General features: G+C 46.0%; 1 protein-coding gene across 2 annotated transcripts; it reads right to left on the bottom strand.

The window, feature by feature from the left end:
• Window positions 1–2,422: 2,422 nt before the first annotated feature.
• PPP1R26 (protein phosphatase 1 regulatory subunit 26) lies at window positions 2,423–15,063 on the bottom strand. 2 transcript variants are annotated; one of them, XM_084494205.1, is made up of 4 exons: window positions 14,914–15,046; window positions 13,818–13,974; window positions 8,055–12,146; window positions 2,423–3,727 (listed from the first exon to the last, which is right to left on the bottom strand). In XM_084494205.1, exons 3-4 carry the CDS (start codon window positions 12,083–12,085, stop codon window positions 3,679–3,681), a joined length of 4,080 nt encoding a protein of 1,359 aa, XP_084350331.1. In that variant the 5' UTR covers window positions 12,086–12,146; window positions 13,818–13,974; window positions 14,914–15,046; the 3' UTR covers window positions 2,423–3,678. The 2 variants fall into 2 exon arrangements, with proteins under 2 accessions (XP_084350331.1, XP_084350332.1); XM_084494206.1 differs by lacking the exon at window positions 13,818–13,974 and having other exon boundaries at window positions 14,914–15,063.
• Window positions 15,064–15,442: the final 379 nt, after the last annotated feature.

Below are 15,442 nucleotides of genomic sequence, written 5' to 3'. Positions count from 1 at the left end.
CGCGGGAAAGTGACGTATTCCGGATTTACGCGGGAAAGTGACGTAGTGCGGCGAGACGCGGGAAATCCGGGGCCGAGTCGCTGCGGGAGATCGGCGGCGTCCGTGGAAACGGCAAACGGGCGCCACCGTGTGGCGAGCTGGCGCATAGCACAGCGGTGGAGATCGCCCCTCTCGTCTGACATAACCACAGGGCAGGAGGCGGCCCTCCAGCTTCTCTCTGGTGTTTTCTCCAATCCAGGTGTATCTTGCAGTGTAAAAAAGACCAAATCCTTGGTGCACCGGGCTCAGAAGGAGGGTTTGCTGAAGGGAATCCCTCTAATGTTTGGCCCAGCTGAGTGGCGGCACGTAGGGGATCGCTTATGGGGTAACGCCATCTCCAGTGGGAAGCTGGATAAAGATGCACGTGGGACGTGGCACACAGTGATTAATGTATGGAAACCGAACAGCAGCTCGCTGTGGCAGTGGTGCAAGCCTTGTCAGTACCGTCTGGGACTGACAGACTGCCGAGTACAATACCTGAGGCCTCAGGAACGCGGCTGGCACGATCTTTATCGTCAGTTCCTGCACCCACTCTGGTTTGGGGTATGACCTCTCCAATAAAGCAATCAGCAGTAGAAATAACTAAGGGGCTACCGGACCAGAGTGCTGACGGGGAGTGGGGGCTGCCCTCCTCACCCCCCACGCCGGAAAATCTTGATAAAGCTGCGCTGCCAGCATCGGTGCCGCTGCCAGGCAGCAAGAAATCCACCCGGGATGCTTCGCCAACGAGAGGTGCGGCAGCAGGTTGCAAAAATCAACCTTCACTGCAGGAGTTGTTCTAAGAACTGCTAGTGAAATTCAAGAACTTAAAAATTACGGATTCAGAGGAGCTTCCTCTCTTGTCTGCCCCACTGGAGCCGACTCCCTCATTATGCGTCGCTTCGGCACCAAGGAGGGCCAGGTGCTCCAATGACATACGTGACACCATCACAGAGGGGCACTGGCATGCTACATCCTTGGCCTGCCCTATTATTATCGACCCTGTGCAATGCACCGGGTTGTGGCAGCCTCATGATTGCAAGCTTCTACAACAAGCTCAAAAAATGGTTATGGACTATGGTTTACAATCCCAGGCGGCTCGACAGATAGTTCAATGGATTTTCCGGGCAAAACCAATGTGTCCACTTGACTATCAAAACTTGGCACGCTTATTGTTAACTCCTTCCCCATTGTTATTGTTTGAAAGGGAATGGTTGAGGTTAGCACAGGGGGAAGCGGGTCAACTGCGTCAACCGGGGAACCCTCTGTATGGGATCACTGCAGGGATGTTAAAGGGAACGGGTCCTTATCTCAATACCCAGATTTGGTTGCAGTTCCCTGCGATTATTCACCAAACAGCAGCGCAACTCACACTGCGGGCTCTTCTTAATCTCCCAGGGGAAAAGAAAGCACCTCCATTCGCATCTGTAGAACAAGCCCCTGGGGAACCATATGCTAAATTTATTGATCGGTTGTGGGCAGCAACTCCTGATCATCCTGATCTAACAGCAGAGTCTAAAAGCAGCGTGTTTAAAATGCCTGCATTTGATAATGCAAGCCCAAAAACTCAAAACATCTTAGTTACACTGCCGAGAACCACACCAGTAGAGGACATGTTGGTACAGAGAGCTGATCAGTGCAGGCAACCAGATGTGGTGGCACAGGACTGTCACAGGTTTGGTTTTACGGTACCCCCCATTAACAAACAGGGCCAGGCGAAGCGCTATGAATGGCTAGTGCTCCTACAGGGGATGAGGAATTCCCCTACATCGTGTCAATTCTACGTGGCCTGGGCATTACAACCAATTCGGACAGCGTGGTGTGACGTAATTATTTTCCGTTATATGGATAACATTCGGTTTGGTAGGCCAGAATGCTTCCACGATTCAGATTTAAAGTTTACACTTTGGAAGCAAAAGGGTTGAAGGTAGCCCCACAGAAGGAGGAGCTGCTCCAAGAACTGCTAGAGAAATTGGAGAACTTAAAAATTATGGATTTGGAGGAGCTTCCTCTCTTGTTTGCCCCACCGGAGCTGACTCCCTCATTATCTATATTTAACTATTTTAAATTCGTCTCAGTGTTGCAGTTAGGGTTACGTTTAGGGTTGTTTGGAAAGTGCAAACACAGAGAGTCCAGGTGCATGTGGAATTGTGTAAAGGCTCCCCAGGGGAGTTCAGGTGTACCCAAAGGCTTCCGTTGGGAGCATGTTTTGATGGGAGAAATTGTTGCCTTAAACACATAGATCAGAATTTAATGAGATTTTTTTTTCTCTTGAACATAGGAATAAAAGAATGTTTCAGCTTGGTAACATAAGGCTTGCTATAACAACGTGACAAAAGAGCTACAAAATTAACAGGTTAAAGGTAGCAGTACATTTCTAGAAATGATCCCCAAAACTCCAAACTCTTGTATGTATTTTATTAAATAGGACTCCTAACTAGTTGAAGCTACAGATTTAGCTGTGAGGGAAAAGAAAGTTAAATCCATGTTATCGAAACTGAATTCAGCAGTTTGGTAGGAAAAACACACTCAGCAACTTTGGTGTGAGATGAAAATCACTAATTTATGGAATTAATTTGACTAGAAAGAATATCTTAGTTTATGAATACTGAATGTGACTGAATGACATTTAAATAGTTCCTGAAACATTCTATTTAATTTATAGGCAGAATATACTTATAAATAGTAGAATGACATACATTACAAAAATATACATTCCCTCAACCTTTTCTAACTCTTTAAATTATTTAATAAACTCTTTAATCCTTTAAACTCTTGGCTCGTATATCATTAATAAATAATATTTTTTTAAAACAATTTCTGTACTATTTAATGAATAACCAAAATGCATGTCTCAAAACTGCAATGCCTTAAGAAATTATTGAGAAAAAGACAACTAATCCAGACAAAAAAAAAAACAAACAAAACTTTCCTAAGTTTTCTTGTAACAACTGTAGTTACAGACAGAGAAGCTGCATCATTCACCCAGTGCCTGCACTAAAAGGAAAACCGTATCATATTTTACTTAAAAACTACTTTTGAGGAGAAACTAGCCTGTTTACAGATGAGAATCTCTGGCCTTACCGGTTAAACAGAGTGACAGTATATATAAAAAAGGAGCATAATATTATTCCAGCTGATAGCCAAAAAAATAAAATCAGTATAATATGTACTGGTACCACAGCAAAGATATTCTTCATTTGTTATAAATATTTATGTTATTTTTATGTAGTCTTATAAACTGTTTAGGAAGCATGAGAAGATGATAAATTTAAATATATTTGTAAGGTAACTGTAAGGTAAACTATTTGTTTAGTTAAAGTGACTAAGTAAAAATCAGAAGTCCAAGAAAACGAAGTTCAAAACCTAACAGCATGTCACCAAGCCTGTACTTTTTTTTTTTTTTTTTTTTTTTTTTTTTTTTTAACATTCAAAGATTCAAAGAATCCACCAGCAAGATTTCAATCAAGGCTACCAAACAATTCCAGTCAGACATTGCAATTAATTTGGGTATCTCGAAGACAATAGCTGAAAAAACACCAACAGATTTGAAAAAGTATACATACTGACCACAGAAATGGGCCTGAAAAGTTAACCTTTTTAACATTTGACACATGAAAATAAATAAGCAACCCTCTAGCACTCGCTGCTGTTCCTCTGTTAGACTCTCGACAATGCCTTGGGTTTCCCATAACTTCCCTTTCTTCTCCTGAAATGAAAAATGAAGGGCAGAATTAATGCAGTTGTGACGATTTTACACATATTTTTCTGCAGGTGAAATAATTTATGGATGAAACTCCCTCTCGAAGTGTAAATTTAGTGGCTCTTGTCACCTGTTTTCCACCTCTTTCCATAGCTGATGTAGCAACACCCACCTCTTTTCTTCCTTGCCTTAATTACTCCCCTTTTTGTTCCTGAACCAAAACCAGTTCTGTGTGCCTTGCATCACCCTCACATAACCTGCATCCTGAAATGGGGGGGGTTAAAGTTACCCAATGCACTTCCCCCGAGGCCTGCTGAGAAGGCAGCACTGTGCAGGCTTCAGCTGCAGCCAGCCACGAGACCTGCCTCTGCACGTGGATTTGCTCAAGGCTACGCAAGTTTTCAGCTCCTCATCCCTTCTGCACACTCTATTTCTCTGGATTCTGCTGTATCCTCACTTCAGCACTTAATTTTGTTTACCTAACTTAGGTCAAAGATGTATTTTCCTTGTTTTTACTTTCTCACATTTCCCTGCTTTTGTGGGCTTAAATACACCGACCTGTTTGTTTAGGTGGTTTAGGTGTTCAGAGGCCCAATACACTTATATTTATTTTTTAGCAATCCCGGTACAAATTGAAAATACCATTCTAAAGATGACACAGGCGTATTTTACCACAGAGAATCTACCTGAAAGTCTCTTTCTGCTTTTTATTTCGAAAACAAGCTTTCCAAATTTGCAGCTAAAATCACCTGAGGCCTGTGCCATGAAACCAGGGCAAACTGCAGCTCTTAGAGGTCTGAAAAACCTCAACCAAGCAACCAACCAACATATACGCTAATAAAGGAAAGGGTGGCAGAGGTGGTCTGTTCCTTCCTTTAAAAAAAAAAAAGCAGCTACACATCCAAACACGTTCCTAAAATAGCAGCACAGAACTGCTTATCAAAAATGAAGGTAGTCCTCGTGGTCCCCTGAGGATCCTTGAAGATTGCTTTTCCCGGAGCACAAAAAAATATAGTTGCTGTGATAGAAATAAAACGAGCACAGATTTATCTGAGAACTCCGGTGTTGCATTCGGGGTGCTGTAGGTTACCAGTAGCCACAATAAGGAGTTTGGCAACTTAACATCCAAATTAGATTTATGCTTTGAATGAAAAAATAATTATGCATTAAAATCCAAGACCAGCAGTCATTGAAAATCTGACTTCCTTACTTTCTTGATTAGAGCTGAGTTCACGGCTCCGTGTGCATACTGCCATAGATACAGGATGGAATTAATTTCCTGGGAGGGCTGAAATCACGGGAGGAGGAGGCTGGTTCTGGGCACTCAACCAGTGCCTTGCAGCTGTCACTGGGGATGCCAAAAAAAGGGTCAGGGGGCACACAGCCTCTGCCTGCTTGGCAGTTGGCTGCCTCTTATAATCGGTATCAATAGGAAGGAAAAAAAAAACCCTCATCTGTGCCATTCTGGAGGCTGCAGCAGCTGTGCTCTGAGGATGCCACGCAGGCCCACATGGAGGACTTTCCCCCTACGGCACAGGTCTCACCTGCTGAACGATGCCTCCGAGGGAGGGAGGAACCCCTCGTGCTGCTAACGAGAGTGGCAAGTATAGGGAGACCACTTCTTGACCATAAACACCAGGAAACAAAACTGCTCTTAGGGTTTGGGAAGATTGCAAGCACCCTTCTCACCTCCAAGAACACGCTTTTTTTTTTTTTTACACCTATATATTTTGTATGTTCTTCTACCTTTTTTAAGAACATTCCCTTAGATAGTCACATCTTTTAGGGTGTGGGTTCCGCCTCACAGTCCCGAGGAAAGCACAAGCTATCGGCACTGGGGATTAGGGTCTCGGATTGCTGGTGGCTGAGGACAGCAGGACGCAAGAAGCGAGAGCAGCAGATGAACTGAGATCCTGTTCCCAGGCTCAGCTGACACAAACGCGGTGACCGACTTTGCAGGAGACATCCTTCACTCAGAAGTGTTACCAGCAGAAGTTAATTGCATCTTTGGACTAAGAACAGGAGGGAAAAACTGTGACACAAAAACCACTACTCACTAGCGATGATGAGAACAAACCATAGGAGCACTCTGGTTTCACGGTCCATGGTCAGAACCCCGTTTATTAAACATTATAAACTTATCAATGTACACCATTTCCTATATACAAATCAAGTTTATCAATTTTTAAAAAGTGCTGTTTGAAATTAGTTTTTTATTTAAAGCACAAGGTAATCGGAATTGCATCTTAACTGGAAGTGAATCAGTTCACGAGTAGTACTGAGCACACAGACACATTGACAGGGGCACACGACACCTTTTAAATCTTAAATGGTGATTTACTGAAATTTTGAGGAGAAACATTCAGCTTATTTCATACAAACGGTACACAGTGCTTCCATCAGCTCTATTAAGCACAGTTTAATCCTTTTAAAGCAAGGTACTCTGAAAACTTCTATTTTAAAATACCAGCCTATTTACCTATTCCAAACAAAAGGCCTAAATCCTGCAACTGATTCAAGGCAGGCAAAAATATATGCCCGTGTAGACTTAGTGCAGGCACGTGAGCTAAGTAAAAAACACTTTCCCAAGGTATCCTACCACAAAAATGAAATGCATACTGATCTCTTAAGCCAACCAACCAGCCCAAGGACTACAAAAAGGTGGCCAGACAGTAAGAAATGTCAAGTGACCACCACAGACGTGTTTAAAATGTAGCTGCACAACAGTACAAACACACAAAGGATGTTCTTTATTCCTCTACATGCCACGGTTACTTTTCCTACTCTATGCTATGCTGCAGTCTGCCAATATTCTGCAAACGCAATCACCTCTGGGGATACTAAGTGATACCGGATCCATTCTTGACTGCTTTTGCTCTGTTTTGTGACGTTAAGGCCAGCCTCCAGGAAGACTGCTGAAGTGATTAAGAGACCAAGTGACACTAAATGGTAGCTTGGCTGAGAGAAGGTCTGCAGAAGACTGGAGAATATTGAATCAATTCACAGGACAAGATGCAAGAACGAACTACTCAAAGGACTTCACCACACACAAATGAAAATGACCAGCCAACAGCTTAAATTCACCCCTTTCAGATTTTTCAGTGAAACCGGTGTGGGGATGCTTTTATTGTGATATGAACGCACTACTTCAATGTCACTTAAAGTCAGTACAAAATAAAAGACAGTAGTGAAAAATTGCTTTATTCCGGGTGCTGGAAAGAGAGGCAGAGAGAGCTCTATCAGTACGAAAGAACAGTGCTGAAAATATCCTTGGCGTTTACGTTAGGAACTTCCTACAGCAAACCTAGCTTTGCTCTATTGCACAAAAATTGTAAATGAAAAAAGTTCACAGAAATGTAACATTTCAGAAACCACTTTTGAAAAAGGAAAGTAAGGGCACTCGATCGAAGAAAGTTCATTCAGAAAAAATCAAACCCCACCTCTGGGTAACTGCAGGGCATCAGAGCTGGACTCGAGAGCAACGAGGAAATGGTTCCAGCCTTGCAGGCCCACGAGTACGAAAGTAGTGAAATCCACAGAAATTGTGTTGTCTAAGTAGACATGCTCCTTCACTTTCTTCCCCACTTCAATTGTGCTTTGAGTCACCTGCTAGCAGGAGGTTTCCAGCATTCAGAAGGTACTTTCAGCAGCTGCTGAGATCGCCTTACACAGGCCGTGTGGACAGACTGACCCACTTTGTTTACCTGGATCCGCGTTTGGATCTTCACGGGTGGATCTCCGCACCCACAGCTGCATCGACGCCACCGGAATCCTGCTCAGCGAGCTCACCCAACAGTCCTCGGGGTGGGAGAGCTGAGACCCGCGCGTAAAACCACTACAAAGGATTGTCCTAAGGCAACTCGAATGTAAACAAATGTCAGATAGTCTGCTTCCGAAGCACAGCACTTGTATTAAATGCCGTGTTCTCCTAGGATCTCTCAACACATTGCCAAGTGTGTTCTGCGCGCAAACAGGTTTCCTTTCACTATATGATTAGAGGCCTCATAATTTAAAGCATGATCAGCCAGTATCATCTTATCTACAGCAACTACAGCATCCTGTAGTAATGTGAGCCCTAAAAATCATTATAAAAAATATTTCCTTAGAGCGCTTTAAATAATTTACAAAATACTACAAAACCGAAGTATGCTTATCCGTGATATCCCTGTTAAATAGATGCCTTTTTCACATTAGTGTGTGTATGATATACGTATATCAGCCTCTCCCACCATCTCTCATGTCTCAAGTTTTAAAGTTTTATCAAGATAATTGTAACAACAGTTATTTCCTAAAAATACTGTTACTGTGGGAAAAAAAAAAAAAGTGTACTTACATATCTGAAACCTTTATTTTCAAGAAGGAATCTGGGCAGTCCCCTGCGGGTACATCAGTAAGTTTTGCACAGTTTTTGTCTAGAACTTCCTGCCCTTGGTCCAGCTCACAATCAGCTTCCCTATTCTGCACGGCAGGCAGTTTTCCTTCCAGATTGGATCTGGATACCTGAATTTCTTCCTGCCTGTCACTGTCCTGGTGGAGAACTTCTTCCTCCTTAATGTACACGTGCACGCTGTTATCCACGTGTGCTCCTCCGCTAGTTTTATCCGCTGTCACAGTTAGCTCCTGCAGCGGGCAACCTGAACTTGGGTCTGACATGCTGTCCTGCTGGCTATTCTCTCCATTACTGCACACACATCTGCTCTCCTGACACGTCTCTCCACTAATTTTATCAGCTTTTACTGCTGCCATACCGTGTTGTGGGAGAGGGGGACCTAAACTCGAATCTGCCCAGCTGTCTTTGAGGATACCTCCTTCCTTCATACGTATCTCTACGTTCTCAGCTTTGGATGTTCCTCTGCAAGCCTTATCTACTGTTACTGCTGCCACGCTCTGTTCCTGCGAGAGGAGATTCGAATGTGAATCTGAGTGGTCTCCTGCAGTGGCAGCCCTTTGGCAGCCCTCTGTGATACACAAAGGAGCAGCCTCCCTTCTTTCACAGCTTTCTGCTACATGGGGACCTGATGCTTCCACAGGGAGCTTCTGAGAAGAACTGGGTTCTTTTATTGCTGTCTCATTCTCCCTGCTAAATTCACCTTTTGGCTGGGAGGCTTCTCTTCCCTGCTTAAGGATGTCCGTATCCTGGGAATCTACCTCCATTCCTAATGCGCTGCTCTGGCTGAGCACCTGCTCTGCTTTTTGCTTTTTCATCAAAAGCATGGATTTCTTCCTTTCCCGAGCGTACTTGAGACCCGCGATAAATTTACTCGAAATTTTTAAGTGAAAGGTGTTCTTTCTTTTAGATCGAGATTTTGCATTAGCTACTTTGCGTACTTTACAACCTTCATTTTTGCTGTTTTTAGCTGGAAGTGTTTTCTGCACAGGTTCTTTATTAGGGATGTCCTTTTTACCTGTTGCATTTCCAGGTAACTCACCAGCAGCACCACCTTTAACCCCCCCTGTTCCTTGTTTAGCTTTTGACTGACCAGTAGTATGAAGATAAACATTCTCTGCCGAGGGAGCAGCTTTCTCACTGTCAAGTAACATTGCACTTTTCCCTTCCATTCTCTGAGAGTTCTTCAACTCGTTGTTTTGCTGGGACACTTTAGTCTTTTTACTCTGACCCAGCAAGAGGCCAACCTCATTTTCACCTGGCTGTTGCTTTGCCTTTCCTTTATTAGCAGTTTGTTTGGTCACCCTCAATAGGTCTAGAGTTGCATCATCTTTTTGCATCTCTGAATTGCTCACAGAGTCCTTAGCCTTTTCTGCCAAAAATTTCCTAATTTCCTGTTCAATGCTGTCGTCGCTATCCACTGAACTGCTATCATCAGCGTCTGATACAGCTGTGAAAGTACATTTTTTATTCTTAGCTACCCGCAGGTTATTCTGGTTTGAAATTGGTTCGGGTTTATATCCTTTTTTAAGCTGTAAATCAAACTCTAAGTTCTTAACGGTTTCTGGCCTTTCATTTGAAAGTCTGACATTTACGTTGTCTGGAGGATTTCTGATTGCATTCTCTTTCACAGCTTTTCTAGGTTTTGAGAGGCAACTTTTCAGTAGCACAGGATTTTTACATTTCCACTCATTTTGTTGGAGGCTGCTAAATTCATCCAGCAGCTGAGCGTCTGTCTCGGTAAACCTAACTCTCTTCTTGCACTGAGATTTCTGCTCCTTAGACTTCTTCTTTAATTTTCTTTTAGACCGTAAAAGGTCCTTGATAGCACTATCAAGGTCCTCATCACTATCCAGAGAACTGCTCTCATCAGCCGAACCGTCTCTCTCTTGAGCGTGGATGGTATTTTTCATAAGCTTTCTTGCACCACTCTGAACCTGCAAAAAGGGATTTACAGAATCCAAGGCCATGCATTTGTCAGCGGATCCGCACAACTCAGAAGACATCAGCTGCTGCTGGGTAGTCTCGTTGCTGTCGAACCTCCGAGCATCACAGAGTTCTTCAGGGCTGCTCAGGGCACACCCCTCGTGGAGCAGGGGAGATTTTGAATAGGTATCCGGCTGGAAAAATCCCGTCCCCAGCTGTTCAGGTGCTTTTGATGCATCTTGTTTCACTATTCTGCCTTCCCTTTTAAGTCTCCTTTTACGACTCAGTGATAGCTTCAGCGTTTTGGGAAGAGAAGGCTCAAGAGTACCAGTGAGGCTGTTCTGATCAGATGGCAAAGGCATCTGGATCGAGCGTGACAGGCTGGGAGGCTTTGTTACGAGGCTTTCCGACTGAGCTTTCAGAGCCAAAAAAGCTCTGATTTCTTGCTCTATGCTATCATCACTGTCCACGAGGCTGTTGTCACTTTCACAAGCGGAGGACGAGAGAAGCTGGGGAGAAAAGAAGGAGTCCGTAGCGAGGGATCTGTTGTCACTTCCCATTTGGGATGGCATGATTGTTTTGGAAATATCGAGGATAGCTTCTGCACACATGAGTTCTGCAGATGTGTCTGCCCTGCAAGAGGCCTGCAGCGTGAGCTCACAAGCAGCAATCTTGTTCTCTGGAGGTACAAAGTGTCTGGCTTTTTTCAGTGGTTTAAACAGCTTGTTAAATTCATTGCTGGTGCTTTCTAATTCTGTCGACTTTGAATTAATCTCTTTTCTTTTGTTGCTGATAGGGTTTTTATGTTCTGGTGAGGCACTTTTTGTTGAGCTAATTGTCAGGCTTGCAGAAATGTTGGCTATCCCCTTGGCGTCAAATTGTTCCCTTTGCAAAAGGACCGAGCCTGTTGGGTGACCTCCCTCCTTCCTGATCTTCTCTAGCTGATAAAGCTGAATGGCTTCTTCAATGCCATCATCGCTACTTGAGTCAGAGGCGTGCACGCTCTCATTCAGAAGTGCTCCCCTCGTTTCCCAGTAATTAGCTCCACTTGCTTTATTTTGCTGCATTAACCAGGGCTGGCTGGCAGTGGCCATTTCTAGATACGCGCGGTTCACTTGGTTGAAATCACCGGGCTCTTCCTGGATTTTAGCCTTCAGACACTTGGACTGCGTGCTGGTTTTCCTTAGCTTGGGATGGTGTCTCAAGAGGAGCGCGTTACAATCTTGCTTCATAGCACCACAGTTTGTTTTGTTAGTTGGTTGTTTGTTGCTTTTTAGGACAGATCTCACCTGGGAATCTTTTTTATCCTCCCCGATTACACACTTGCTAATTTCTTGCTGCTTTTTCTCATTCAAGAACTGCACTATTTCAGCTTGTATGCTTTGTTCGAAGGAATCATCGCTGCTGATGCTTTGAGGGGAAGCGGGCTGTAGCCTTTTACCAAGTCCCAGCTGGTCAGACAGGTACTCTTCAGAGAGCATCTCTGCTTTAAATTTCACAGGTAGCAGGTCGCTAGACATTTTGTTCTGGGAGAACTGTCTCTTAAATCTTTTGTCTCTGCTTATATTTTCAGAACACTCTGCATTCCTCTGTAACGACTGGTCACTTTTGCTTTTTGCTTTCAAGTACTCTTGAATGGCTTCCTCTATACCTCGGTCAACAGAATCGTCGCTATCAGAGTCAAGCAAGAGAGTCTCAAATCCCACGTTCACTTCCACTTCAGTGTCGACTGAACCAGCAGGGCAACCACGCTCGGTATATTTAGGATGCTTCCGCAGCAACGTGCTGCTGGATGTGACCCTATTACCGGCGCCCTTTTCTCCCTTTTGTTTCTTCTGCATAACACAACCATACTCATTGTTCATACCCAGGGGAGACTCTTGACTTTGCAGGCTGTTTATGATCATCTGAACTTTTGCGCTTACAGAGGTTCTAGTGACGTTCCCTTCAGATTCAGAGAAGCGAACGGGGTATCTACAATTCCTTGCCGGCCCAAAGGACTCCCATTGTGTTTGAAGAGCTACCAAGGGAGAAGCATTCATAAGGAACATTCTAGCAGGCAACAGCAAAGTCCACGAAGGAGGCGTTTTTCAGACCGGTCTCTTTTCCATCCTATGATAAAAAAGAAGAAAATATTTTACTACATGGAACTTTTCAGAAGTTAGATATGTAATAATACTTGGTGCTAGAAACTGTAAACCCAGGACAGCTTTTATTAGTTCTGGCTGGGTATTAAACACAAGCAGCAGAGGAACTTGAGTAGCTCGAGGAAAAAGAAAGGGAACCTATTTCTTCCTGAAACATGCTATACTGTAATAACCCTGAGAGAGAAACCATTCTGACCTCACTGCAGGACAAAACCTTTTGGTAGACACAAATCTTCAGGAATTTGCGAGAGTAGTATTATATTATAAACCCCAAACAGAGCGAGGCCTGTTTAAAGGGACAGTGAAAAAAGTCGACAGAACGACTGACACCCCAAACAGAACTTCCATGCGGTCGCTCAAGGGCAGAAGGTTTCACCTGCAGCATTGTTTGGTGGGATGAAAACAACTCCTGGCTGGAACAAGACATACAGCAGCCCCCATAAAAAAAAAAAAAAAAAAAAATACAGCAGTGGGGCTCTTCTCTAAGCCCGATACACCATCTCCCCTGCAAACTCAGACAGTTCCAATCGCCAGTTCCAATCTACCAGCGTAGAGATGTGCTTTTACCTCCAAATTCTCTCCATCTTTACTCCTGTCCATTATTTCCTAGCTTTGGTTTCAAATTAATCAGTGGCAATAAATATTTTAGAGACCTTATTAGATTAAATAGTATTTAACAATATTTTAAGCAGCTATCATTCTTAATATTTTAAAGAATGACTATGGCGATAACTCCTTAAAACTTATAAATGTATTTGCTACTAAGAAAAAGATAACAGACAACCAGGGATGACAACGCTTTATCACTTTAAAAGAGCAGAGTGCTCCAACACAGATTGTAGTACAGCATGATAAATGCGTGTGTCAAAAGTATTCTGGGACCTGTGCTCAGGGATCAGTTTTATTGCCAACTTGTTGGGAGACTGGAATATTCTTGAAATCTTATTGACCGAGACAGAGTCACCCTGAACATGCCTCACACAATGTCCACAGGGTGGTTAGCTCTGAAAACACAGCTGGTAATGTTTTGTCTTTTCACTCTCTGATTCTCCGCTGAAGAACATCTTAGCATTTTAGCACATTTTAACCAAACCTTTGGCTCTGGACATTCATTGCTGGTTTTCTATTCCTCAGCGTTAATCAGTTTCAAAACATCAATCTTGCAGAATTAAAATTGTAAGTGCAGCGACCAAGAACATTCTTGCCTGATGGTTGGTACTTGGGGCAAGCTGACACGCTGTTTAAATTCCACCTTTTCAGTCAACTGAAGATAGTTGAGATTTACTTCTGCTCTACGCTCGCCAATAAAATCCGAGCCCTCCCAGCCTTTCACATACAAAGCCGTGAGGTACCCTGGGAAGCGTCTCACAGAAGCAGCTCAGAAGCCTGCTGTGATGCAGGTCACAACTGAAACTTTTAGAAAAATGTGAATGAACAGAAAATTTCTAAAACAGTCTCCAACACATCCACTGGGGCAATGATAAATTAAAAACGGTTTTCGTTCTAATAAGCAGCAAAGCTTCAAACAGTCAGAAATTAGAATACCTAATTATCCCGAAGAAATGCAATTAACATACTTAAGATTCCAGCTTCATTTAAAAAAAAAAAAAAAAGCATATATTTCGTATTAACCTACTTCCACAGTTTCCAGAGAAGGGGCAGATGTCTTCATTATCCCACACTCGGATGGCTGTGGCACTACAAACATTACACAGCGTTGAGACTAACTTTCACACCGCCCCTTCGGGCCACGGCCAGCATCCTAGTGGCAGCTGCTGAAACTCAACTGTGCGCTGGTAAATCAAAGGGACGTGCGTTAATAACACCTGTGTTTATTTACCACCTCTGCTGCCGAAATATGACCGCCTTTGGAGAGAAAACACGATGGGTATTGTGGTAATGCACCACGACGCTTGGGGCTAGGATGGGATGCCGAACCCCAGCCACGGCTGATGGGGACAACTTTGCGGCTCCCCAGTCATGGCTGATGGGGACAACCTTGCTGCTCCTTCCTCACACAGCCGAAAACCCTCTTTTGGGTATAATTTGTGGAATCGCAGCCTGGTTTGGGCCGGGACAGCCCTCAGAGCCCACCCAGTGCCACCCCCTGCTGTGGGCATGACCCCACCAGCCCAGACTGCCCAAATCCCCCCCAACCAGAGTCTCACCTCCCTCATCATCTCCCCACGTCCCCCCAGCTCTGTGCCTCAGTTTCCCCTCTGGGAGCAGGAGACGGGGAAGGATGGGGCTGAGGAGGGGGAGGCGAGGAGATGGCGACGGGGCCGTCGCCCGCTGCCTCCTGGGGGGCTCTGCACCCACGGAGGGGACAAACTGGGGGTCGTGAGGGGAGGCCCTGCCCACCGTGAGGTGGCTTTGAGGGACACCCACGAAGGCTGTGAGGGGACGCCCACAGAGGGGGGGGGACGACAACCACGAGGGGCCATGAAGAAGCCACGAAGCGGCCCCACAGCGCGGGGGGCACCCTTAGGGGTCCGGTACCCCCTGCTTAGCAGCCGGGGGACAGCACCGGGCACCCCCCGGGGCCGGCGGGGCTCCCTCTTCCCTCGCCGTGCCCGCCTCAGGCCGGGCCGAGCGGCGCCGCCATGGCTCCCCCTTCCCGCCTTCCGCCGCCCTCCGCCGGGCTCGGCCTCGGCTTCGGCCCCGCCGCCTCCTTCTCCTCCTTCTCCTCCTCCTCCTCCTTTTTCCTCCTTCTTCCTCCTCCCGACCCTCACCTGCTGCCTCCGCGGAGGTGACCGAGGCGGGGACGAAGCGGGGAGCCAGGCAGCGGCGTCCCGGTGCTTGCTTCCCTTCTCCCCGGGGGCCGCTCGCAGCCTCTCGGTCGCGCCCCGTTCCCCGGCTTCCGAGCGGCCGCTGCCCGCCGAGCTCGGTGCAGGGGCGGGCGGTTCTTCCTTCCCTGCCCCCGGCCAGAGGGAGGCATGCGCCGCAGGGCTCCGCCGGGGAGGCGGGGGGCGGCCGGGCCGGGCCCTCGGTGGCCGCCGGTGCTCGCTGAGGGGGCGGCGGGGCAGCACCGGGCGGCACCGGGCAGCCCCGGGTCGGTTCGGCCCCGTTACCGGGGCTTAAAGAGAGGCACGGCCGGGCCCCTAGGAAGGAGGCTGCAGCCCTCATGGCTCCTCTGTAAGGGGAGGAGGACAAGGGGGCGGCCGGTTAGTCGTGGGTGCAGCCCCACGGTGGGGAAAAAGCGAGGTGTGGGAGCCGTACCTCGGCCCCCCCCCGCTGGAAACACGCGTGTGGGGTGGGTGG

The sequence above is a fragment of the Aythya ferina genome, assembly GCF_964211825.1.
Source record: "Aythya ferina genome assembly, chromosome: 20".
In the NCBI taxonomy this organism is placed as follows: domain Eukaryota; kingdom Metazoa; phylum Chordata; class Aves; order Anseriformes; family Anatidae; genus Aythya; species Aythya ferina.
This window is presented reverse-complemented; position numbering and strand designations above follow the sequence as displayed.